The 25,155-nt window shown below is 55.6% G+C and overlaps 1 protein-coding gene across 2 annotated transcripts; it reads right to left on the bottom strand.

The window, feature by feature from the left end:
* Positions 1-751: 751 nt before the first annotated feature.
* TBKBP1 (TBK1 binding protein 1) lies at positions 752-18,201 on the bottom strand. Of its 2 annotated transcripts, none has more exons than XM_082679518.1 (10): positions 18,079-18,201; positions 15,877-16,136; positions 15,345-15,467; positions 15,006-15,110; positions 13,794-13,974; positions 13,010-13,182; positions 12,754-12,815; positions 4,220-4,338; positions 3,267-4,003; positions 752-2,206 (listed from the first exon to the last, which is right to left on the bottom strand). In XM_082679518.1, exons 2-10 carry the CDS (start codon positions 16,099-16,101, stop codon positions 2,078-2,080), a joined length of 1,854 nt encoding a protein of 617 aa, XP_082535644.1. In that variant the 5' UTR covers positions 16,102-16,136; positions 18,079-18,201; the 3' UTR covers positions 752-2,077. The 2 variants fall into 2 exon arrangements, with proteins under 2 accessions (XP_082535644.1, XP_082535645.1); XM_082679519.1 differs by lacking the exon at positions 18,079-18,201 and adding an exon at positions 16,541-16,572.
* Between the last annotated feature and the right edge of the window lie 6,954 nt (positions 18,202-25,155).

Genomic DNA, 25,155 nt, shown 5'->3' with positions numbered 1-25,155 from the left:
CTGCACCTTGGCACTAAATGGAAAGGGATGTTAGCCGTGGGTGTGGAGCTGAGCCTTGGGCCTTCAATGAACAACTGCCCCTGCCTTTTGTTTTTAAGTGAATCCTTGGCCAAAAGGGTCACGTGGAAATGAAAGGCAACCAGTGTTGATGAATAAGTAACTCAGGCCCTTTCTGCAGGCAAGAGGGCACAGCCCAGCTGGGGCAGAAGTCATGGGTTCACAACCTGCCTCTGACCTCCCAGGCTATGGGACTTCTCAAGGCAGCTGCTGAGCCTGGAGCCCAGCCCCTCCCTGCTCTCTGACCCATAAGGACATAGATCCAAATGTTCCCTCCTCTTTGAGGCGCCAGTCTGGTTCACGGCACAAGAAATCATTTGATGAAAAAATCCTGCTACTGATAAATGAATCCCCAGGCTACAGAACTTCTACCTGCCAGACCTGCTGGAAGGGAAAATTCATGAGTCCCTGACATCTGCTCAGGGCTGGTCACAAAGACACCCTCTGCTGCTCCCTACCTGTTCCAAATAAAGTCCACGTCACAGGTCACCTGTAGCCACTCACATGCCTGCATCTCCAGAATCACCTTGGAACATGGGTGCCCCGTGCATCCCCCACTTGCCCAATGCCCATCCTCCCATGGTTGTGGTTACCTGAGACAGTTTCCAAGACCTTCCGCTACAAGGGTTTCCTCCCCATCACAGCCACAGAGGGAACAGATCAAGCGCAGATGGAACAGGTAAGTTTTATTTGGACTTCCAACTTGTTCAGAGAGCCCGGGGCCCCACTCCCCTCTCCAGTCCCCCTTCCCCATTCCCCCTCCCTAGGGGGACACTCAAGGTACAAGGTCATGTGTCTCTGGAGTCCTCAGCCCCTTCCCTGCCCCACACACCCCCTCACTCCCCTGCACTGAGGAGGGGGGGAGGGATGTGAGGAGGTGGGGGACCTGGAAGAGTTGGATCAGAAAGGTACATGCACTGACAGTGGCGTCCACTGCCCGCACCGGGCTGGGACCCGGGAGGGGCTTGCAGTGGAGGGGGGCGGACTCATCGTGGGGCGGCAGGCTCTTGCCATAGCAAGCTCCACACCTCAGCCCTGGGGACCCCCTGGCCTCCTGCTTACCCGTCCTTCTGAGGGTTCGACTCTGAGGTAGATTTCACAGAGGGAATGTGGGGCTCTGGGGTGTGGGAAGGGGGTTAGCTCTTTTGAAGTTGATCTCCACAGCACCCTGGGCCCATCCTCAGGTTCTGGATTGGGAGGCGGGGCTGATGACACCCACCCAGCTAACAGAGGCTGAGTCACACCCGGGCTCCAGGGCACCTGTGGTGTCGGGGCTTGAGTGGGGTCAGGGCGGAGGGAAGCATCTGCCTTAACAATCTGTGCCTTGGTGCTGGGGGCTCCAGGAGGAGGGCATAGGCCCGGGAGGCTGGCACAGATAGTTCCCTAGCCTGACGGTCATGGCGCCTCAGGGCAGCCTCTTTAGGCTGGATGCTCCCAGTCCTCCAGGGTCCTCCCTCTCCTCTCCAGGGTGGGCAGAGGGGGAGAACAGGGTTGGCCTGCAGGGAACGGCGAGTCCCGACCTGGCCATGGGATGGAGGAACTGGCGTCAGTGTGCAGGGGAGGCTCTGAGACCCCACAGGGAGGCATTCCCTGGACAGAGCACAGCCTGAGAAAGACGGACATCTGGGGAGGTGCTAGGGGAGCTCCTGGAGTCTTTTGATACCCTCCCCTCCCCCAGGCCCAAGCACTAGACACCTTCTTGGATCCAACCGTTTGAAAACAGAAAGGCAGAGGGAGAGGCTGGGTGGGATATGCCCCTTCCCACCCCAGCCCTGATCCCCACCTCCCCAGCAGAAGCCAGGGAGCTGGGGAGAGCCTCAGCTGACCTGGGAAAAGCCAGGGCTGAGTGGTGCCTGGACCAGGGAAGATGGTGCACACGTTGACTCGATAGCTAGTGGAGGTATCTGGGGGTCGCAAGGGGCAGGGGCCCCCTACGAGATTCATGCAGCATTCAAAGTGAGTGAGAGTTTGGGGGTGATGGGAGAAGGTGAAGAAACAGCCAGTGGGTGGGGGAGGCACCCTAGATCTTGCTGTTCTCCAGGTGAGAGTCAATGTGTTTGATGAGGGCATCATCGGGGTACCCGACAGGGAAACCCAGTTGGCAGAGGGGGCAGCTGCGGATATCAGAGCCCACTGTCTCCATCAGCAGCTGTGGGGAGAGAAGGGAGTCATTTATGGTCCACAATCCTCCCTCATGGTCCCCACATCCCAACCTGCCCTTCCCTGGGACCTGAGGCAGGGATGGCTGCAGCATGCAGAAGACATCTGGGCACCCCTTCTCCTGTACCACCCCCTTCCTCCCCCTCCCTGGCCACCTTCTACCAGTTCATCACCCACTGCCCCGACCCCCGGGCATAGTGTCCCCAGGAGGTGTGAATGGGGAGGTGGGTATGCTCAGCCCCCCAAGGCATCTGCGGTAATGAGGGAAGCCAAGACCCAGATATGCCCTCAGACTGACTAAGACACAGCTCTCAGATAACTCAAAGCAGTGGATAATCCTAAACAATGTACAACCCCAAAATAATTTTCTGTCTGGCTTTGGAATATATTTTGGTCCTTTCAGGTGGCAAGAGTTGGCTCTGACATCCAGGAAACTCATTATTTCAGTGAAACGATACAGCCGTGAGATAGGGCTGTCTTCTAGGACAGACAGAAAGGGGCAGGGGCTCTGAGGCCTGATGGACAGAACTGGATGAGCAGGCCTGTCCCTGTCCGGAACCAAGACCCATGGCATCAGCATAGCCTCCGTCACCAAGTAACAGCAGATGTTTACTACTGAGCCAGGCACTGTGCAAGAGTGCTTTGGGCTCACTGCCTCCCTCTTAAGAACTCTCTAATGGAATTAGATAATAAATCATTGACCTCATTTTTGCAGATGAGAAAACTGAAGGCCAAGAAGATAAGTAACTTGCCGGAGGTCCCAAAGCTACTAAGTGGTGGAATCCAGAATCAAAGCCAGGACTGTCACTCTAAAGACCCGGGCCTTTAACCGTGAAACTGAACAAGTTTTAATGGTGCGGGCCCCAATTCATGCCAACAAAAGGCCACTGGAGAGAGAGGGGTTGCTGCGCCCCGGGAAGGGGGCGGTAACAAAGGAAGGGAGCCCCGCCCATCAATCAGGCGTGAAGAGGGCGGCGGGCCCCCACCCCGCGGCCCCCCACCCCCCCCCGCCGGGTCTGAGGCACGTGCCCGCGCACGTGCCCACTCACGTTGATGGACGGCCAGGACTGCGCGTGCTCGGCGTGGGTGTAGGCGGTGGCGGCGGGCGACTCCGGGATGGGGAAGCCAGCGCAGAACGAGGCGCAGCGGATGGCGCCAGCCTCCGGGCTGGGCGGGCTGGGCGGGCTGGCGGGCACGGCCCACTCCTCCTCCTCCGACGGCTGCTTCTCGAAGCGCAGGCGGATGCCCTCGAAGGCGCGCCGTGGGCTGAGGGGCCGGCCGGGGCCGTAGAGCTCGCTGCCGTAGGCCCGCGGCTTGGGCAGCGTGGCCGCCTCGGCCTGCAGCCAGGGCGGGGAGGCGCCCGCGTAGCCCGCGCCCTCCGCCATCTCCGAGTAGCTGCGCCGGCCCTGGAAGCCGGCCTTCACGTGGTGGCTGGGCGGCTTGGCGTAGGCTCGCTCGGCCAGTGTCCTCTCCCCGGGCGGCGGGGGTGGTGGGGGCCGGGGCTGCGGGGCCGGGCAGGCGGGAGGCCCTGGGGAGCGGCACTGCGGGCTGGGGGACTGGCATGGCGGCGGCACCGGCGAGCGGCGCTGCGGGACGGGCGACGGGCAGGAGGGCGAGGCCGGCGAGCGGCGCTGCTGGGGCGAAGGGCAGGGGGGCCCGGGAGAGCGGCGCTGGGGGACGGGGGACTGGCACGGGGGGCAAGGGGGCGCCGCTCGGGCCGGCGGGGAGTGCGAGGGACACTGGGGGGCCGGGGAGTGGCGCTGCGACAGCGGCGAGTGCCTCTGGCCTAGAAGAGAAGGGGGACAGTGGTGGGGAGAGAAGACGTCAGAACTGGGGAAACAGGGCCTTGCCGGCGACCAGTGCCCACCCACTCTCCGAACGGGAGTGGAAAAGGCCTGGGCACGGGGGAAGGAAGTGAAGGGTGGTCCCCGGACGCAGGACGGTGGCCATAGCTATCCCCTCCTTCCGGGTCCAGCTCCAGGCCTCCCCTGCCCCATCTCACCGCCACTCCGAGCCTGCTCCTGCAGCAGAGTCCTCAGGATCCTCCCCTGCAGGGAACTCAACTCCCGAAGCCGGCCCAGCTCCTCTGTCAGCTCCGTGTAAGCCAGCGCCAAATTCACCCTGAAGGACACCCAGTCACCCAGGTCAAGGCTTGACCCCAGCCTGCCCTGACCCTGAGGTCAGAGGGCAGGGAGTGGGGGAGAGGAGAAGGGAAATGGGTTCACTGCCACAGCTGTGGAGAACTGCCTCTGCCCCACATCTGGCCCTCCCCTCCCCTCCCAGGCCCTCCTAGCCCCGCTGCAGAAATTCTCTTGGGCTTTGAGGGCCACCTCAAACGGAACTTCTTCCAGGGACCCCTCCCCCGACCCCAGCCTTACCTTGGTTTAGGGCAGTGGTTCCCAGACTATGGGCTGGGGATAGAGAGCTCAGTGATTTCAAGGGATCCCTGAGATTGTGTATTCACTGAGCCTTGTCTGTGGCCTGAACACACCTCATACAGGTATGTGTGAATGTTTTTCTAATCTGTGCAGAAGCTGTGGTGACAAATAAAACACAGATTCATCAAAAAGCTGCACTGAATTTATAGTAGGTTTTGTCCCTGTGAATTTTCTCAAAGAGCTCATGGTAATAGTTTAAGTGCAATCTGTGTATTGGGGGCAGGGGCTGCCTGAGGAGTCCTCACCTTTGAAAGATCAGGGATCACTGCTGCACAGCCTATGAAGAGCTCCATTCCATAAGTGAAGACATGGCCTTCTAGCTTGGCAGAGGTGCCAACTGATAAACTTGAACCCAAGTCTGCCTATTTCCAGGTCCACTGCTCTTGCTTCCACCTCAAAGCTGCCTCTGAGCTCGATTCAGCCTTGCAACTCCCAGGATCATCAGGGAACCCTTTACATGGAGCTGTTGTGCACTGAACACCTCCAGGGGGCGCCACTCACATTAAGCACCTAACAAAAGTTGCCTTGTTCTGGAACTTCACTGGGAGTTCCTCAAAGTTGCGGTCTATATCACTGTATTCGTATTCCCAGCATCTTGTCCAGGGTCTGGTACCCAGGAGCTGTTCAGTAAGTGAATATTGAATTGAGCCTCTCTATCCATTTTTCTCTCTTCCCTTTTTTTCCTCGCACTTCATGCTCAGGCCTCCTGGGCACCCACCCTCATGGAGCTGGAACAGACTTAGCAAAGACTTCAACCACTTCCTTTTCTCTTCCTTTTTCTTTGGGTCCCTGTGACCCAGAATCACTGAAGGTTATCATTCTCAACACTGCCCCTCCCCTCTCTCCCACCCCAGCCTGCACACCTCCAGGGAGCCTGTCTTGATGTCACATGAGGCTCTGCCATGGCCTTGGGTCACTGCTTTCATCTCTGATCTGGGGTTGGACCAATCCTGGGAAGCAGGGGATTTTGTTTCCTCAGATCTTGCCTCCTCAATCCAGAAGGGACTCTGGAACTTTGTGGAAGTTGGAGCTGGAGGGAAGTGGCAGGCAGAGGCTTGGCCAGTCCAGAGGGATTTCCTCACAGGGGAGGCCCTATTGCCCCAGTAGCTGAAGGGCCCTGGGCAGCAAGGAGAGGAGGGTGGAGGCAGTTCTCCAGACCCTGAGGGCCCTGTCCTCATCCCATGGTAATGGACGTGTGAGAGAGGATGTACGTGAATGGGAGGGAATGAAGGGAGGTGTGAGACCACTGTGATGGGTGTGAGGAACAGGGTGAGAGAGAGAGAGTGTGTGTGTGTGACCCCGGAGAAAAGGAGGGGAAGTCATGAGGTTAGGGCTTCAGAGGGCAGGAAAAGCCGAGGTGCAGAGGGTAGATGATGACTGAACTCCCTCACTCTCTACTCACTGGCGGGCTCTCTCGCGCCAATCCTGGGGCAGAGCTGGGTGGAAGGGGGAGCCCCTCCCACAACAAAGCTATTTTTAACCCATTTGGACCAAAGCCAAATTCTTGCAAACAGGCTGGGATTCTGGGGGACAAGCCCACTTCTAAAGGCGGGAGAGTGCCCTCTACCAGTCTGATGGTGGACAGGGATGGACAGGAGCAGAGAGGAGGGAGTCCTTTTGGGAGCCCTGGCCAAGGTGCTGCAGCCTCTATCCCACCACATCTCAGCCGTCGTGTGTCCTATGTTCCCCCACGCTCTTCTTCAGCATGGGGAGAAATGGCATTGCCTTCATCAGACTGGGAGGCCAGTCTGTGTCCCACATTAAATTGGGGACTTCCCAGCAGGAGGCTCCCCTCTTCAAACCGAGGGAATCTGAGGGCAGGAGCTGCGTCTCCCCCGCTCAGACTGGGGGCTTTTGGAGGACTGTGCTAGCCCCTCAGTGGTGGGGGCAGGAGGGAGCCCTGGGCAGGGCACTGATGGAACATCCTCTCTGACCGAGCAACCACAGTTTCTCTCCCTGTCCGCCTTCACTGCTGTATCTCAGGTGACAGATACAGGCTGTCGCCTTCACACCCTGCCTTAGCGATCTCACCTGCCACACTCAGTTGCCAAGCTCCATCTCTCCCCGCTTGCCTTCTTCCCCATATCAGGAGCTACCCCAGTTTCCACCGCCCAGCTCCTGGCACCCTCCTCGCAGCAAAACAGGGCAAGAGGAAATGGAACGGAGAAGGCCCTGGCCCAAAATGCCCAGCCCCTCTTCCAGCTCTGACCCTGTGTCCTCCTGGAGCTCCAGGCAGCCCTTGCAATGACCTCTGAGACCCCGGGCAAGGTGGGGGGACCTGACCTCCTGATGCCCCATGGCCCTGTGGGACCTCCCCCTTCATTGGGCGTCTCTCTCTCTTCCCACCTCAAGATGCTCAGGCCCAGGCTGCTAAATGCTCTAACAACCCGAATGACTCCCATTAGAAAACACTGCCAATTCAGTGGAAAAAAATCTCACTTCACAACACAACCAAGAGTCGCACACGTGCACCTGAATACACATTCCACTTCCTGGCTTCCTGGCCCACACCTGAGTGCTATTTTCCACCATCACAGCTGTCTGGGAAGGATGGGTCAGGTGAACGGCAGCAGACGGCTGCATTTGGGTGCTTCTTCATTGCTTAAATTATGGGGGAAAATCCTGTCTGAGTCTCTCAGAACTTGGGAAGGACTCAGGGAGAAAAGAGTCATAAATAATCTGTATGAGCCCTTATGGGCCAGGCATTGTGCTAAGAATTTAATCTTCACAACAACCCTACAGTGTGACCACTCTTATTGTCTCCATCTGAACAGATGAGAAAACTGAAGCTTACAGAGGTTAAGTCACTTGACCAAAGCCATAAAGCCCAGTAATACTGGAGTTGCTGGAATGGGAGCTCCCGTCTCCTGGACTCCAAAGTTGAGGCTACTGACCACTAAGCTATCTACTGCCTTCCAAAAGGATCAGGGAACGGGGGAAAGGAGAGGTGGGAAGGCAGCAGAGGGAAAGATGAGGAGGAGGAGGAAGAGGCTGGGGACCTGCAAAGTGGCCTGGGAGCCCTGAGCATCACCAGCCCTGCCCTGGGAGGGGAGAGGAAGGCGCTAGACACGTGTGGAAGTGGAAGGACAGAGTTTATATTAAGAGGCCGGGTCAAGGTCACAGAGCAGTGGTGGCACAGAGCAGGGATGCAAACAGGCTCTTGGCACCTCAGCCTGCTGCGCTGGCACCTTCGGAAGAGCCACAGTGCAAATGGCAGCGTTGGCAGGAAAGAGGGCTCCCACCACTGCAAACCTTTCCACCCTTTGTTGACTTATCCTTTCATTCATTCTTTCCACGAATAATTGAGGGGGCTCAAAAATTCATCTGGAAACAATCATCTTCACTGTTATTGACAAAGCAACTGAGATGAGAAAGGTTAGAGACCTAAGCGTCTGCCTCTGTAAAAGGCCTCTTTCTGCCCCAAACCAGCTGGGAGACACGTCGGAGTGCAGTGTCTTCCCCAGGGAGGTTCACTTGGGTGCCCTGTGCTGCGCTGCAGCCTCTGTGAGGATGCGGATTTGGATGCAGACGCAGATGCGGCAGGGTCGAAATTCAGACCAGCACTGGGTCATGGGATTAGAACTAGGGATGGATGGGCTCAAGGTCAGGATTAAGGCTGGGGTCGGGGTCAGATTAGTTCATTTTCAGTCAGGATTGTAGATGGAGCTGGGGGCAGGATGAGGGATAGGGTTACAGGGAGGGATGGGATCAGTATTAGGGATACGACCGGGGTAAGGATCAGAGCTGGTCATGTGGTCAGAATCCCTGGCTGACAGAATCAGCAGGAAAACAGAAATCCAGCATCCCCACCCCCTCCATCCTTGCCCATAGCTGCCCCCTGCTGCCCCCAGCCACCTCACCCCCGCGGGGGAATTGAGGGACCCAACTTTCCACCACCCACAGGCACACCCAGCATTAGTCTTCCCACCCGGCCCGACCCTCAGGGAGGGGACCACAGGCACCGGGCCGTGGAGGGACTTGAGGTTGTGGGCCGGGGGAGGAGGAAGTCGCATGCAACAACCCAGCGCTCCACCACTTCCTTTCAGGCGCCTTGAGCCCCTTCACTCTCCTCGGCCAGCTATGACTTGCGGTCCACAGAGCCCAGCTCTTCATGGCAGCCCCTGCCATGCTTCCAGCTCAGCCAGATGTTCTCTGTGTCTAGAAAGCCTCCTCAGATACAACCAAACCGAGAGGCTCACAGCAGGGCTAGGAACCAGGGTCCCCATTTCGGTTGGGGGGGCCCACACATCCCAGTTTGCCCAGGGCTGTCCTGGTTCACAGGAGTCACCTGGCATAATTATTAATAGAGCCCCCTTTCACTTTTAAAAATGATCAGGTTTAGTCAACAAATCATCTGGCTGCCCCTCATATAAGGACCTCCTACTTGGATAAGAATGTGAACCAGAAAAACACCACAAGGTACCGTCACCCCATCTGCTCAGGACCTGTTTGGAATTTGCACTTAACTTCTCTGATTACTTCTTTGTAACCTTGGTTTGCTCAGCTGTAAAAGGGGACAATACTGTCACATTTTGGTGAGAGACAAATGAGATTTTGTAGGTAAACTGCCTCGTAGAGTGTCTGCTGTGGATGAAGACTCAGGGAAGCACCTAGGAGACGGGTGGAGAAAGGGGGAAACTAGTTTTGATCCTTTTCTAGAGATACCAGCTCAGTGAGTTTGGTTTGAATGAGGGGAGGACGTGGAGTTCCCCATCGAGGGAGAGAGCGTGGGTAAGAGCTGCTCTCTGCCTCCCTGGCAGGGAAAGGGTCAGAGACAGTTCAAAGCCCACCAACCCCTCAGACCACAATTAGGTGGGCGTGGTGGGCCCCTACTTCAGAACCCCTCCCCACCCTTGGGGAGCCCCGAGGCTGCAAGTGCTCAGGGCTTAATTCCTGTGGGCCGGGTACCCAGGCTGAAGGAAATTTGAAAGAAAGGAAGTAGGGAGGGTGAGAAGCGTGAAGGGGGAGGCCCTGGGCCCGCTGGTTCTGGGGCATGAGACTAAGCTCAGGGTACACGGGGGTCTCCGACTTCCGTCCTGACTCCCCCCCACAACTCTGCCCTTGACCTCCGTGCAGAGTTTCCATCCTCTCTCTCCGAGTTCACACTTCTCCCCCACCACTAACCGCAGCCCACGCAGAGGCTTGTGGGTGGAGAGAGAGAGGGGTGGGGGGTGGGCGGAAAAGCACCCAGGCTACAACACTGAGCCCCCCACGTTGGGGAGAAAGGCCTCTAGTCCCCCCCCATCACTCATACTGAATCCCCATCTTCTCACAGGGTGCTCCCCTCATGGATGAACCCCCTCCCTCACTGGCCCTCATTCCCCTGACGGAGCCCCCTCAAGGAGCCCCCTCTCCACAATCTCCCTTCCACCCTCAGCGCTGGCCACACCCTCAGGAAGGCCGCACTCAGGACCTGTGACCCCGAGTGGGGCCCAGAGGGAAGGAGGCCATGGGTTCTGCACCTCTCACTTGGCTGGGACCCTCCTGGGGTCCTCAGCTCCCTGCACATTCTCAGGAGCAGGTGGTCTCCACTCCTACCTCCTCCTTCATTATTGCCTTTGGCCCGCGAGTCACCCTCAGCGGCTCTTCCTCTGGGGCAATTCGTCCCCCTGGGCACCGACCACCAGATGCTGGGCTGACCGAACAGCAGGGAAATCTTGACCGGAGGTCAGACCTGGAGGGTGGCAGTCCGGTCTGGGCGCCCATTTTCAGAGGCACATTGATGACCTGGACCTGTGAGCCAGGGGCTGGGATGGGAGGGACTGGAAGCCTTGGGGCTGGGGCTGCGTCCCAGGACTGCCCCCTCAGCACCTGGGGGACTCACTGAGGGGAATTAATAGAGGCGGTGGCAGTACAAGTGAGGGCGTGTGAACAGCCAGGACTCCCACGGTGAAACTGGCCACCTGGAGGCATCCACACAGAGACGGGGGAGCACCTCTCGGGGGTACACAGGGTTCCCACAGAGGACTCGGCTGGACTCAGGAAGCTCTGTGGCTCCCTCTTTAGCCTTCACACCTCCATCTGGATAACCCACCCCTGCAATCCTCTCCTAGGAAGGTCCACATATAAAATTCCCACTAGCCTGGAGGCTTAGGCAGAAGTAGAAAGAAAAGGAGGGGCTGGTGGGGGGAAAGGAGCTGGAGTAGATGACTGAGGCCTCCTCAGGTGGGAGGACGGGGAGGGAGCACTCGGGAAGCGGCTTATTACCAAAAGGAGCTGAGTTTATAAGAAAATAAAACTACCGGGGGAGGGAGGACTTCCTCTGAGAATTAACTCTTGCCAAGCTGAGGCTATCCAGAGATGCTTGGCCTGAAAGGAAGTGTGAAGCTGGGCAGGCAGGGCCCAGCCGGCTCTACGGGTAGACATCCAGGAGGCCCTGATGCAGAGCCCAAGCCATGGAGACCGAGGGGAGGAGCTGGAGGTCACCTCAGGTAGGAGCAGCCCCGGAGCAGAGCCCAGCTCCCTCTGGCCAAAGGGACAGGGTCGGGGCGGGTGGGGGTGCCTTGGGGTGCGAAGGAAAAGCGGCTGTCCGGGCCAGAATTAGTGGCATAGACGATATGACCTCCAAAAGCATCTGCGGGAGGGGTTCTCTTCTACTCACTCGCTCACGTGGCCCCTTGGGACCCACCCCCCCTTTTCTGCCTCCCCCACATCACCTTCTGCCACTTCTCCCAGCAACGACGGACCTCTGAGGCCATGAGGGAAACCTGGGGCCAGATTAGGTGAAGTGGACAAAGCTAAGCCACTCGGCATCCCAAGAGGGGTCCCTGAGATTCGAAACCTGGCTGTTCGGACTCCAGCCAAAAAAAATCCTCTCTCTGGGTTCAACCAATTGAGGGAGGCTTCACTGCTGGTCTTCTAAGAGGGAGTAGGATTCAGTGAGCCATAAAGGGCCCCACGGTGTGACTTTAGGGGCAAGCTATGATTCTAGAACGTGTGTGTGTGTGTGTGTGTGTGTGTGTGTGTGTGTGTGCGCGCTTTCCGGGTCTGGGTACACAGGCTAGGATGGACCCTGAGCCCCAGCCACAAGCTAGGGTGGACCCTCTCTGCAGAGGCCCCTAACAGCTGAGGGGTCCCGCCCATCAGTCCCACACACTGGGTTCTCACTCCCCAGCTATCACAGCCCCACCCAGGCCCTCACCCCAGGGTGCAGAGGGAGGTGAGAGGTACCCCCAACCGGCCAGAAGCCAGGAGGAAGGTGAGGAGGGAGCCTGCTGGGAGGAGGACCGGTGGTCCTGGGGCTGGGTGTGTGGTGTGGTGGAGGGTTAGCTCCTGCCCTTGCTGGGCCTCAGTCTTCCCCTCTGATGAAAGTAGGGAGTCTGTGCCACACGTCTCATCTTAGGGGAGAAGGCTTAGGCGGAAGGAGGTTTGTGCTCTATTTCTCAGAAAGTGGGAGAGGACGAGTTCGGGTGCGGATGTGAAAGGCACCAGGCTCACTGCTGCCAGGCTGCGCTCACCCTCTCCCTGGCTGCCCAATGCTGCCCCGGAGGCCCCGCTACTAGGCTTCACCCTGACATAGCTCCCTCCCCACCTACTGCTGCCTCTCTTTAATGGCAGGATCCCCAAGAGACACCCTAGCATAATATGTTCTAATTCCCTGCATGCTGCTGTATGAACTCAAGGAAGTCCATCCTCTCCTAAGCCTCAGTTTTCTCTCTCCTGAGATAGGAGACGAGGCACCACAAATCCTAAAAGAGACCATCTCCTTCCTCCTTGTCAGGGAGGACAGGGTTAACCCAAGCGGCTGGGCCTTGTTACTGGGATAGAAAATGGGCTCCAGAGAGGCCCCCAAACTCACCAGGGGACACTGAACATAGCAGCAAAGCTTCTGAGAAAGTCTCTCTCAACACCTGACACCTCAAGAAGACACAGGCCTGGGTGCCAGAGGAAAGCAAAGGGTACCTCCCAGAACCTGAGCACCTCCAGAAGCTCGCCTTCTTCCTGTGAAGGGTGCAGAGCCACACAAGCAACCCGACGGCGTGGAAGAGAGGTCCCCCAAACAGTGTGCAGGGGGAGGAGAGAATCAAAGGGGGAACCTGGAAAATGCCATCCCCGGGGGTGCAGAGGTTAAGAGGAGGAGGATTACAGAGTGACTTACTGATCATCCCCAACTCTTTTCACCCACGCCATGTCGCGCTCTGACTGGTTGGAGGCCAGATCCTAAGGGAAAGATCGAGCAGTCAGACCCCAACCTCACCTTGCCTGAACTTCCCTTCTTTACCATTCCCAGGGCTGGTCTGTACTCAGTGAGGAAGTCCCAGATCTCTAAAGTCGTTTCCAGCAGCCCCCAGACCTTCAAGGAGCTCTGCAGGTGCCAGAGCAGGGACCCCAGGTCAGCGCCCCCCCCTTTTTACCTGGGCCCGGGTCTCCTGCAGCTGCTTCAGCTCCCCCTGCAGCCGCTCACACTCAGCCTGGAGCTGCTCCTCCCGAAGCTGAGCCCCCCGGGCCTCTCCCTGGGCAGCCTCCAGAGCCTCTTCTAGCTGCCGCCGCTCCAGCTCACTCATACTCGGCGTGGGGCCTGGCCAGCCTGCCGGTAGAAGAAAGGACAATGTCAGGCTGGAACCAGCTGCCGGACACCCTCCACCCACTCCCAGATCAATACAAAGTGAAACAGGTGAGAACTGCAGCGTGAAGGATCCAAGAGAGACATCCAGAGGGCAGATATCCCAGGATGAGAGAGAGACCTCTACGGAGGGCAGAGGGGAACAGTGGGCTGAGCCGCTTTTTCTAATCTTTCTGGTGGCCAGGGGAGAAATAAGACGGGCTCTGGAACGGTTTCCCCAGCCAGACTCAAGTCTGAAAGCATCCTCAGGGGCCTCTCCTAATCACAACGGAAGACAGGCGGAGGGGACTCTGGGTGGGGCCGCCCTCTGCCGGCACATACAGGAATTGCATGGGAGAGCCTGGGAATGAAGGAGTTAAGGGTGGGGGGATGCCAGTGGGAGAAACTGGGGTAATAGTTGATGAAGTGAGGGGACAGTTGGTAAGGAGGGATGAGGTGATTATGGGAGAAGTTTAAGACATTGTAACGGGGTGCTGACTACCAGTCTGAAACACTGGAGGTGTCCAATAGTGTTGAAATGGGGGTCTGGCTTGGGAACTTCAGAGTATGGAAATCAGGGGTGGCTGAGATCTCACCGTGACTCAAGCCAGATCCGCCTCTTAGTGCCAAGTAGTGCATGTCCAGATCAGCACAGGGCGGGGCAGGGGCAGGTGGGGGGCTCAGGCTGGGGAAGGCTGCATCCCGGAGGCCTTGTTGCTGCCGCAGCTGCTGCTCCAAACCACAGATCTGCCGCAGGTGGGTCTCCACCAGGGCCCGCTATGGGGGGGAAACAAAGGGGTGAGGATCTGCATCAGGTCAGGGCACACCTGTGGGCCACCCAAACCCAGAACTTCTCCATGTCTGGGTATCCATCACCCCCCTAAACTGAGCAGAGACCCCAGGTCACATATCCCAACTCCACTCTCCAAGTGGCCATGAGTCTCCTCTCCCAGCAACTGCAATGCAGATGTTTCTGGCTACTGCCCCTTGCAAGGTCAGAGTTAATGCCTCTTCCTTGTCACTAACATGCAGACACACTTATAAGAACACTCAGCCTCCTGTCCAGACACCACCACACCCTCAGGAGCATAATAATTTCCATTTTCATATGTCACTTAACCACTCTGGGCTTCACCTACCTCACCTATAACACGGAGCTAACCACACCTACCTCTTAAGTAAGTTTGTTACGAGGATTAGAATGAGTAAATATATCTAAAGAGATAAGAACGATGCCTGGCACAGTTAAGTGCCATTAAGTGTTTGTGATTGTTAAGTCAAAGCATTTTTTACACAAATGCCCAACAGCTCAGCAACGTTGTTATTTGCCCCACTTTTCACAGGCAGGACAGAGGCTAAGTGACTTGACCCAGCTCACAGCTAGGAGTCAGCAAGAGACCATGCCTCCTGATTCCAACACCTGCCCACCTGCTCACATGCATGGCTATACCCTGACTCAGAATCACACACAGGCCAAGGCCCATCCCAGCAGCCACGAACACTTTCAGTCACCTCTGCCCTCACCCACACAGCCTTCCAGCTCAGTGCTATAGGTGCAGGGTCAACGCAGCGTGAGCACCAACATACACACAGATTCACAGTGTTCTACAGGGCTACTCACAGTCACCTCCTGTCACTGCATGGCCAGGATGTACACAGAGTCACTCACAACCTGTATGATACACACAACCCCACTCACCAGGCCAAACGGGCACTCACTCACGGACAGACACGAACACGGTGGGGTGCATTCCACAAGCACACAGCCAAGGTCACACCCTCAAGCACCCGGGCTCCCTGGACCTCACCATCTCCCCCAGCTCCGTCTCCAGGTCACTCTTCTCCACGCAGAGCTTCTCGTAAGCCTGGATCATCTCTCCGAGCTGTTCTTCCTGCTCCTTATTCTTCTGCAACTGGACGGGGCCCGGAGGGGGTGGAGTGCAGCCAGAGTCAGGCCCATCTTGACTTGGGGGCAGAGCAGCACCCTGTGCCTCCCACCCCCACTCCCAGCACCCAGTGGAGGGGTAGGAGGAGCTGCAGCTGGTTCTAGGGAGGACCATGGCCATCTCTGATCAAGGAGATGGAAGGTCAGAGGCTGGGGAGGTTATCAGAAATGGACTGGAGCAAAGAGCTCAGGGAGGGCTCACCTCGTGCTGGAACTGGTTGAGCCGTTGCTGCAGGCTGACTTTCTCCACCTCCAGCAGGGAGCCATCCTTGATTTCATACAAAGAGAAGCCGTGCTCCTCTCCAAAGTCATTGATCAGTGGGTACTGCGGGTGGGGCAGGCCCTCAGAAGAGCTTCAGCCTTGCTGTGTCCCCATCCCACAACCTGCGTCAGAATCCTCGCCTCTCCCTCCCCACTCCAGTGGGATCTGTACATCCTGATTCCCATGGCCCTGTAGGCGTCTCCCACCAACCAGATCTTTTTTAGATCCAAGGTCCAGCATTCCAAAGCGGATCCCTCCTGATCCTTTCCTGATTGGTGCTGGGGTCTCCAGAGTTCCCATCCGTCCAGAGCAGCCACATCCCTCGTGAGGGATCCTCAAGTTCCCAAGAGTCTGTACCCTGACCCCTCTTTTGGATCCCTGGAATCTCTGCCGGATCCCCAGTTCCTGCCACCCAGCAGCCCCCTCCCCTGTCACACACACAGCCAGACCCCCGTCATCTCCAGGTTCTGACCTTAATCTCGTAGACTTTGAGGCGGCGGCGGAGGGTGGCATTCTCCCTCTCCAGGCCCCCCAGCCGCTCTTTGATGTCTCCGTAGGCCGTGATCAGGGCAAAGTGGGAGGCGGAGCACATGTCCCCCCCCAGCGAGGGGTCTCCAGGGGCATCCAGCCACACCTCACTGGGCCCCAGGGCCTCCTGGGTCAGGATGCTGATGTCATCCTCAAACATGGACTCCATGGCAAGGGCCTGGGCCACAGCCCGCCCTGGGCCTCCTGGGAGAGCAGGAGCAACGAGCAACGGTGGAGAGGGTGGCCCAGAGCTTGTCCCTAATACCCCTTGTCCTGGCCTGAGGAGCCCTGCGGCCAGCTGGGATGCAGCCTGGTCCTGCCCCCGTGTCTCACAGCCCCCTCCCAGACCCATCTTCTCTTCTCTGCTGCCTTTGGGGGAAGGAGCTAGGACCAGACGGAGGTGGCGGGGGTGGGGGTGGGGGGGGGGTGGAGCAGTGACAAATAGGGACAAGTAAGCGAGGCCAGCAGCAGGGAAGGGCTCCTTCCGGAACCCAGGGAGAACTGTGGACAGGAGAGGGCTGCCTTCCCAGCACACAGGGCCCAGATGGGGACTGCCTTGACTCACTCCTCAGCCCCTTCTCCACCCCAGGCTTCACTTCCCCAAATACCTTTCTTCCAAGCTCCTCATGCCAGGCCTCTGGCACCCCTGGCTCCTCCCTAAGGAAGGCCCAGTGCTTCTGGGAGGGTCAGCCCCACCACTGTCAGAACATCCTCTGCTGGGCGCCCGCCCAACTCCCCGGCTTCCTCCTCTAGGATCCCAGAGTTCAGGAAAAGGAAGTGCTTCCCCCACTCACACCAGGCCGGGCGGCTGTGGCAACCCTCCAGGCCCTCCACACCCCTGACCTGGGACCCACAGGAGGTCATCGGCTGAGTGTCTGAGGGTACACAGTGGGGAAGGGGGCTCTGGGAGAGAGCCCGGCGCACGTGGAGAGGGCTGACAGAGAATTCTGAAGCCTGGCCTGTGTGCCTGCACAGAGGGAAATGGGGAGCCCTGAGAGGGGGCAGGAATGACTCAGGGCTCCCGAAAGAGTAGGCGAGGGGGTGCGTGTGTACTTTTCCTGGCCCTGTTTATGAATGTGTGTCTGTGGTTGGCATGTGTGGGGGGAATGTGTGTGTCTGTGAATGAGTGTAGGTGTATCACAGTCAATGAGTGCCTTAGCGGGGCTGCGGGCGGGCGGGGGGGGGGGTCGGAGGGAGTGGGGAAGTGGCCAGAAGGCCGTGTGTGTTTGTGTGTGCACGCGTGCGTGAGCGTGTGTGAAGGGTGGGCACGTTCGGGGCCGTGTGTCACGTGAGGCACTATGGGAATGTCCGAGGTGTGTGCGCGCGCGCCAGAGCGTGTGTGCCCGTAGGAGAGGGGGCTCCCGAGGTGTGAGTTGAGGCAGTGGGGTCCGCGACATCCCAAAATCGGGCAGCAGGAGCCTGGGGTGAAGAGGGCCCAGGCCCAGGCCCCAACACTGCCCCGCCTTAAGTGCCAGGGAAACGCGTGTGACCAGGTCTGAGTAAGGAGTGTGTGCGCGCGTATTTGTACGGCTGGCCCCACCTTTAACCCTCTCCTCCCCAGGCCCATCCCCTCTCCCCAAACTCCGCTGTCCGCGCTCACCACACCCGCCCAGACCCCCGGCTGGCCGGCCACCTCGGGCCCAACTGCACTATCCAGGGCTCTGGACCCTTAGCGGCCGCGACCAGTGTTCGATTCCTCTGCATCCCCCCCCTCGGCCCAGCGACCCCGCGCGAGAGCGACAGCAGGCGGATGGGGAGGGGGTGCCTCCTCGGCCCCGGGCCCCTTCTGCGGTCCCTTTAAGAGCCGCCCTTTAAACCCCTTTAGCTCGGCGGACAGAAACTGTCGCCCCTCCCCTCTCAGGGGCCGAGACCAGGCAGCCCCCTCCCCCACAGCCGGCCGAGCCCCGGGGCCCCAGTTCGCCGTTGCCGGGCCGGGGAAGGGGCTCCGGATGCGGTGCGGCCTGAGGAGCGGCGGAGGAGGGGGAAAGGGGGAATGCGGACTGCCGACGCCGGACCCTTCCCTCCCCGCCACCCTGGGCCAGCTGCGGGCCAACCTCCCGCCCCCTCCTCCGGTCCACCCCGCGACCCACTGGGGCCGGCCCTGGACGCCGTTCCCCTCCCCCTGCCCAGCCCAGCCGGGACTCACAGCTGCTGCGGGTTCCTGCTGGTAATCGCAGCTTACCCCCTCCGCCTGCTCCCTCCCCAGACCGGTGCCCCCACCCCCCTGGCACCGCGCTCTGCTCTCGCCCTGTCGCCGCCGGGTCTCTCCCCACCCCCCACCCCCTCCCCCCAACCCCCTCCCTCGCTCCCGCCCCGCTCCTCCTCCTCCGCCGCCGCCGCTGCCGCCGCCGCCGCCGCCTCCTCCTCTTCCTCCTCCTCCCCCCGGCTGCTCCGGGTTTCTCCGGCTGGGAAGGCGCCCCGGACCCCGCCGCGGCCACCACCACGTGGCAAGGGGCGGCCGGCCCCCGGCGTGCGGCCCCGCCTGGCAGCGCGCCCGGCGCCCACCAGCTCCCTGCTGCGCGGCCCATGCTCCGCGCCCCCTCCCAGACGCCTCCCATCGCACTGTGGCTTGGCGGCGTGTGTGGGGGAGTTTGCGGACGGCGCCGGGGCTCAGGAGGTGCTTTGGAATTTGCTTTGGGGCTGTATGTTTTGGGGAAAGTGAGGTTCTTTATTTGGATTGTTTTGGTCTTTGATCTTTTGAGAAGGAAAATATTAGACCTACTCTTCATAGCTCTTGGGAGAGGGGGCATTGCAATGATAATGAATACAATGACCTTAGGGTCCAGTCGGAGAGATTAGAGTTAAATCAGTAACTTCTTTGGAATTGAGAGTGAGCTAAGAAGATCAAAGTTCATTAGGAAGGGGGACAGCTTTCCTCTCCCACACACAGCCCCCTCCCCCCAACACACAGACGCACCCACAGGCCAGCGAAGTGAACAAACAACAGATTTCACCCTTCCACAAAGATTATTTGAGAACCGGCCAAACTGCTGGGCAGGAGTCACAAGTTTTTGCCACTTTCCCACTGTGTGACCTTGGGCAAGTTACTTAACCTCTCTGAATTAAATTGGAGTTAATTCCTGACCTGGGCAACTGTAGGAGAGGAATGGGGACCAGAACTAAAGGTGCTCTGTGAATCCTTAGGGGGGTGTTAATAAGTCATTTTGGTTATTCCCTGATGGATTAAAAAACCATGGGCAGAGGCATGGTCAACCTTGTTGCAGGTAGGGAATGATCAAGGGAAACTCTGGAGGACTCTGGCTAACCCCTAACAAGCCAACCCTGGAAAGAGAGTATAGGCTAAGGAGGGGGCTTTTGGTAGGCTCAGAATTCAGCTTGAAGCCTCCCATCTGGAGAGAGGGTTCAGGCTGCTGGGAACCTGAGCCTATCTTTTTGGCTCCTGGAGGAGGTGGGTGGTGAATCTGGAAGGGGCAGGAGAAAAGGTTTCTTGCTTGCTGTGAGCTTTGAGAAGCAGCAGCAGCAGTTCCCATTTTGTCCCACTGTAGGGAGAAGATTGGGCTGGAGGGTGAGCTCCTCCTCCTAGGAGAGCCAGCGGGGGCTGTGTACTCTTTATTTTCAAAGAAAGGGATTCTCACTGGCTCCCTTCCTCCTCCTCCTCCTGCTGGGTTCCCTTCCAGTTGCTCCTGCTAGCCTTTTACGGTCCAGAACACTAGCTTTCTCTGAGCCATGTGGGACAACCCACCTGCCCTTTAGATATAAAGGCTACCCACAGGTGTCATCTCCCTTAAGGCTGCACAGGTTCTCTTCTAAAACTTAGAAGACTAGGCAAAAGATTGGAGGCTGGGCTTAAAGGTAGTGGGGCTGTCTCTGAGGCCTCAATGAGTGTGGATTTGGCCATCAACTGGCCTGAAACTGACTGGCAAGCCTTCCCTCACTGAAAAGGGTAATGGGTCCAGGTACCGTCTAAGCACACACTCTACAGGATGAGTTGTCAGGTCCTGATGCTGCTGGGCTGCTCAGGGTACAGGCCTGAGTCACCCAGCCGGGCACAGCCCAGTGGTTTATCTGGGATTCTAAGCAGTTGGTAGCAAAAGCCCAACAGAGATTATGCCTGGTTCAGGTGCCCCCAAAATACCTCCCTGGAATCTAGACCTGATCTCATTGCATTCTCCCTGTTTTCTGGTTCTGTTGCTCATATTGGACAGACAGTTCTGAGAACAGAAACTGTATCCCATCTGTCTTCATAGCCCTAGGTGCCCAGATAGTATCTGCTCACTATACTCTTACTTATTCAACAAAGATTTCTTGAACACCTATTATGTGCTGGATGCTGAGAGTACAGTGATGAGCATGTCTCTGAAGGACAAACATGTATCTCCTACCCTCTTGGAGCTTATGTTCTCGTAGAGGAGTCAGACAAAAAAAGAAAGATTAATAAATGAAACATTATAAATTGTGATAAAAAGTAAAAAGACACAAGGGGCAACAATAGGGAAGAATTGGAGGGGGGTATCTGCTTTAGATAAAGTAGAGAAGTTCTCCCTGATGAGGTAATGTTTAAGCTAAATCTTAGGGGTAGGAAGGAGTGTTCCTGGTTGAATGAATAAGTGAATGAAGTTGTGTAACTTTGGATGAGTTACTCTCACCTCTGTAGGCCTGTTTCTTCATCTGAGAAAACTGGAGATTGGTCTGAATTCCTTCTAAGAACCCATGATATTATCAGGGCTCATCATGATAGAGACAGAAAAAGGTAAAACCCAGGGTCCTGGTGAAAGGGGAAGGGTGGTAGAGGGAAGTGAGAGGAGAAGAGGGAATGTGGTGGACAACTGGTCAGGCTCGAGTTGTGCGACATTTGTAAATGGCATTCACAGGTGCTGTGAGAGGACCTGTCTCCAGTAGTTACTGGTAGGAGAGACAGTGCAGAAGCAGGAGCCAAGTCACCCCTGCATGTTTCCTCCTTGGAAACCATCAGGGGGAGACTGTTTCCCACTCCCAGGACCCTTGCTTTGGAGAAACACTTTAACCTTCCTGTCCCATTCTTGCCTGAAAAGAGTAGGAAGAGGTGGCGTTAGCAGCTGGCAAAAATTGAATCAAAATAAAACGCAGATGACTCAGATAGAATCAGGCTGGCAGAAAAATTGATTAGACACATGTGACAATGCAGGATCCGGTTGCCACCTTAGCCCTTCAGTTCTAGATCCTAGAAAATTAGGGTTTGCTGCGGAACCATCCTGGGATTCCAACTGTAGCTGCTAGTCTTCCATCAAATCAGAGGTTTGGGCAGTGGTGGAAAGTCTCATTCCTTCCCCAGATCCTCCAATTTCTGTGGAGGTAACGCACATCCTCCAATCAAATTTGCAAGGTTTGGGTGGAAAGTTTATAACTATTTGTGCTTCATATTCTCCGCGACTGTGTTCATTTCTGCTCTCTCCCAAACAACTAAAAATCAGTCTACAGGCATCTTGTTTATTGTGCTTCACTTTATTGCACTTCTCAGATACTGCATGGGTTTTGTTTTGTTTTTTAACATCTTTATTGGAGTATAATTGCTTTACAATGGTGTGTTAGTTTCTGCTGTATAACAAAGTGAATCAGTTATACATATACATATGTTCCCATCTCTTCCCTCTTGCGTCTCCCTCCCTCCCACCCTCCCTATCCCACCCCTCTAGGTGGTCACAAAGCACCGAGCTGATCTCCCTGTGCTATGCGGCTGCTTCCCACTAGCTGTCTACCTTACGTTTGGTAGTGTATGTATGTCCATGCCACTCTCTCACTTTGTCACAGCTTACCCCTCCCCCTCCCCATATCCTCAAGTCTATGCTCTAGTAGGTCTGTGTCTTTATTCCTGTCTCACCCCTAGGTTTTTTACAAATGGCAATTTTGTGGCAACCCTACATTGTGCAAGTCTATTGGGACCATTTTTCCAACAGCATTATTATTATTTTTTTAAATATTTATTTGGTTGCTCTGAGTCTTAGTTGTGGCACACGGAATCTTTAGCTGTGGCATGCAAACTCTTAGTTGCAGCATGTGGGATCTAGTTCCCTGACCAGGGATCGAATCTGGGCCCCCTGCATTGGGAGTGCAGAGTCTTAGCCACTGGACCACGAGGGAAGTCCCCCAACAGCATTATTTTTAAATTAAGGTATGTACATTGTTTTTTCACACATACTGCTTTTGCACACTTAATAGACTATAGTAAATATCTTTTTTTTTTTTTTTTTAATTTGGCCACGCCACGAGGCATGTAGGATCTTAGTTTCCTGACCAGGGATTGAACTTGCGGCCCCTGCGTTGGAAGCGCGGAGTCTTAACCAGTGGACTGCCAGGGAAGTCCCTAAATATAACTTTTTCTATGCACAGGGGAAACCAAAATATTGGCATGACTCACTTTATCGAGATATTCACTTTATTGTGGTGGTCTGCAACGGAACCTGCAGTATCTCTGAGGTAGGTATGCCTGTATTGAATTTTTTTTTAAATAAATGTATTTTTGGCTTCGTTGGGTCTTCATTCATTGCTGTGTGCGGGCTTTCTCTAGTTGCGTGAGCAGGAGCCTACTCTTCATTGCAGTGCGCGGGCTTCTTATTGCGGTGGCTTCTCTTGCTGTGGAGCACCGGCTCTAGTCGTGTGGGCTTCAGTAGTTGTGGCTCGCGAGCTCACTAGTTGTGGCACATGGATTCTAGAGCGCAGGCTCAGTAGTTGGGGCGCATGGGCTTAGTTGCTCCGAGGCATGTGGGATCTTCCCGGGTCAGGGCTTGAACCAGTGTCCCCTGCATTGGCAGGTGGATTCTTAACCACTGCGCCACCAGGGAAGCCCCAAAGCCATGTCTTAATTCTTTTCCTCAGGATGGTGATAGGCTGCCCCTCTGCATCCAGAGCTCAGGCTGGGCACCAAAGCCGAGACGTACTTTGCTTTCAAACAAGAAGGTATGTTTCACACACACAGCTAAGCTCAGGAACTTATGGCTTAGGAGCACCTGTGAGATGAAACAGTTCAGGCCTCCTACCCGCACTGCACTGCTCAGGGTCGGCTGACAGCGCAGGGGTAATTCAGACATGGAGCTTACTCAGCAGCCTGTGGCCTTTTGGGCCACTAGGCACCAACATCCACCCTGCCCCCCAGCCCTGGTTCCCAAAAGCTTCTAGCTCAGAGGGAAGATGAAGCAGAAGTGCAGGGAGATGATTCAAATCCCAGTTGGGAGGAAAGTTGGCTTTAGGGAAGTATGCCACCTCCCACCAATCCTTGAATTGAGTCTGATAGTTGACAAAGGTTAACAATGGACGTCACTATAGAATTACCGCAAAATGACTTTGCCATTTAATTCCAAAGCCCCTTCATCCAGGGCTCTCCCTGCTTGTTACCTGGAAGCTTGCTGGGAGCAGAGGCTCATCTGCTCATCCTCTAACCCTGCATAGCACACAGTATGCAGCAGCCCAGCAGGACAAGCACAGCCTATGGAGTCGGGACTGCTTGGCTAGCCCACGTGATTTTGGCAAGATTCTTGCCCCTTCTGTGCTTCTCCTCCCTCATCTGTCAACTGGGACTAAAATGGTGCTCTTGTTAAAGGGTTGATGAGGGTTACTTTCATTATCCTATATAAGATGCTTATTACAAGCCTGGCATCTGGTAATGCATAAAATCAACACTGTACGTCTAATTATTGATTAATCCTATTCCCATTCCTCCAGTTAACCCAAGGTTAAGAGGCTAGCCTGAAGTCATCCAGCAAACGAGGGTAAGAGTTAGGTGCCCAAGTGTCTTGAGGCTCTGCCATTCCCAGGTTTCTGGATGTTCTGCCCCTCAAAGGCTAAGTGATGCCATTTCAGAAACTCCCTGAACTGTACTGACATGTCATTAGTTCAACAAATACTTACTGAGGGTCTACTGTATGTCAGGCACTGCTCTAAAGCTGGGGAAAGACAGTCAAGGTCACCAAATTTGGGAGCTTTCATTATAGTTGGGAAAACTGGCAATAAATAAGCAACAAATATACCTTTGGACAGTGCTGTGGAGGAAATGCATGGCACAGCATAAATACGTACGGCGTGGGTCCTTGTTTCGTATTTACTAAGATGCCGACAGCATCTGCCCAGGACAGATGCTGAGGAAAGCTTGGGTTTTGGTATGACAGAACTGGGTTTGAATTCGAGCTCCATGTGACCTTGGTCTGATAAATTAATCTTTCTGCTCCTCATTCCTATATATTCCCCTATACAGAACTCTGTTAAGGTTGCTGTGGGAATTAAGATATAATAAACAGAAAATCTTTTCAGTGTTTACTGTTTTTTCACATCAGACAGGTCAAGCTGGAATCCTTGATGAGGCCAGGTGGAACTGTAGCCTTGTACTGTATGTACTTTTTCAGTGTTTGTTGAGGAGGCGGGTATATGGGAACGGGGAATGACCTGGAGGGCTGCTGGAAAAAAAATTCCTAGGAGAAGCAGTTCTTCCTTACCATTTGATAATGAACCAATACCATTCTTTCCTCTAAGTATACCTTCAATGGAGAAATATTTAACGCAGTCTAGTCAAGAATTACAAGTTACCCTCTATAACCCAGTAATCTCCAAATCTGGGTACAGAAAGAAAATATTAGAACTCCTATTTATATTTATTTTTCATATAATTGCTTTTTAATTATCTATTTTTGTGCCTTGTTACACAATATATGGGTACAGTAGTACAGGTATATAATTTATCAACACATGGGGGTACGCATGATCAAAAATTCCTTACTGCAGGGGTGTGCAATTAGAAATGGTGAAAGGCCACATGGAGGCTAAGGTAGGAAAATGAAGGTCTGCCCTCATTTTACTTGCCCAACATAAACTAAGAAAGTGCATTTTTTCATAAAGTAGCCTGCAGGCGTCTCGCTGCACTAACAAGCAGCAGGTGAAGGAAAGGACCCAGTTTCTTAATCTCAAGTCAGTGTTCTATCCTCTACAAGTCTCTAGGGGGGGAAAAGTGGAAGCAGAAATTAAATACACGCTGCAAACTAAGTAAAAATCCAACCTTTGGATAAGCCATTAAATAGACGAGATCATTAGCCTGCAAAATATGCACAAGACAGAGGACAATCTCCAGCAGCTTCAGATCTCTCTGGACAGGAAACCTCCTCCACGTAGTCATTTTTCACTACCTCATTTGTAGAAAACTTTCATTCATATCCCATTGTACTACGCAGAGCTAATTTTTAAGACAGATGTGTCCTTCCTCTCCCCAACTCACACATCTATCACCACACGCACCAGCTTC

Source organism: Grampus griseus (genome assembly GCF_964374135.1).
Source record: "Grampus griseus genome assembly, chromosome: 20".
Lineage (NCBI taxonomy): Eukaryota > Metazoa > Chordata > Mammalia > Artiodactyla > Delphinidae > Grampus > Grampus griseus.
This window is presented reverse-complemented; position numbering and strand designations above follow the sequence as displayed.

Coding starts and splice junctions, on each gene's coding strand:
- TBKBP1 (XM_082679518.1), bottom strand. CDS start 16,101: ATGGAGTCCATGTTTGAGGATGACATCAGCATCCTGACCCAGGAGGCC. Junction 13,183..13,793: donor CGGATCTGGCTTGAGTCACG/GTGAGATCTCAG, acceptor TTCTACCGGCAG/GCTGGCCAGGCCCCACGCCG. Junction 2,207..3,266: donor AGTCCTGGCCGTCCATCAAC/GTGAGTGGGCAC, acceptor CTCTCCCCACAG/CTGCTGATGGAGACAGTGGG.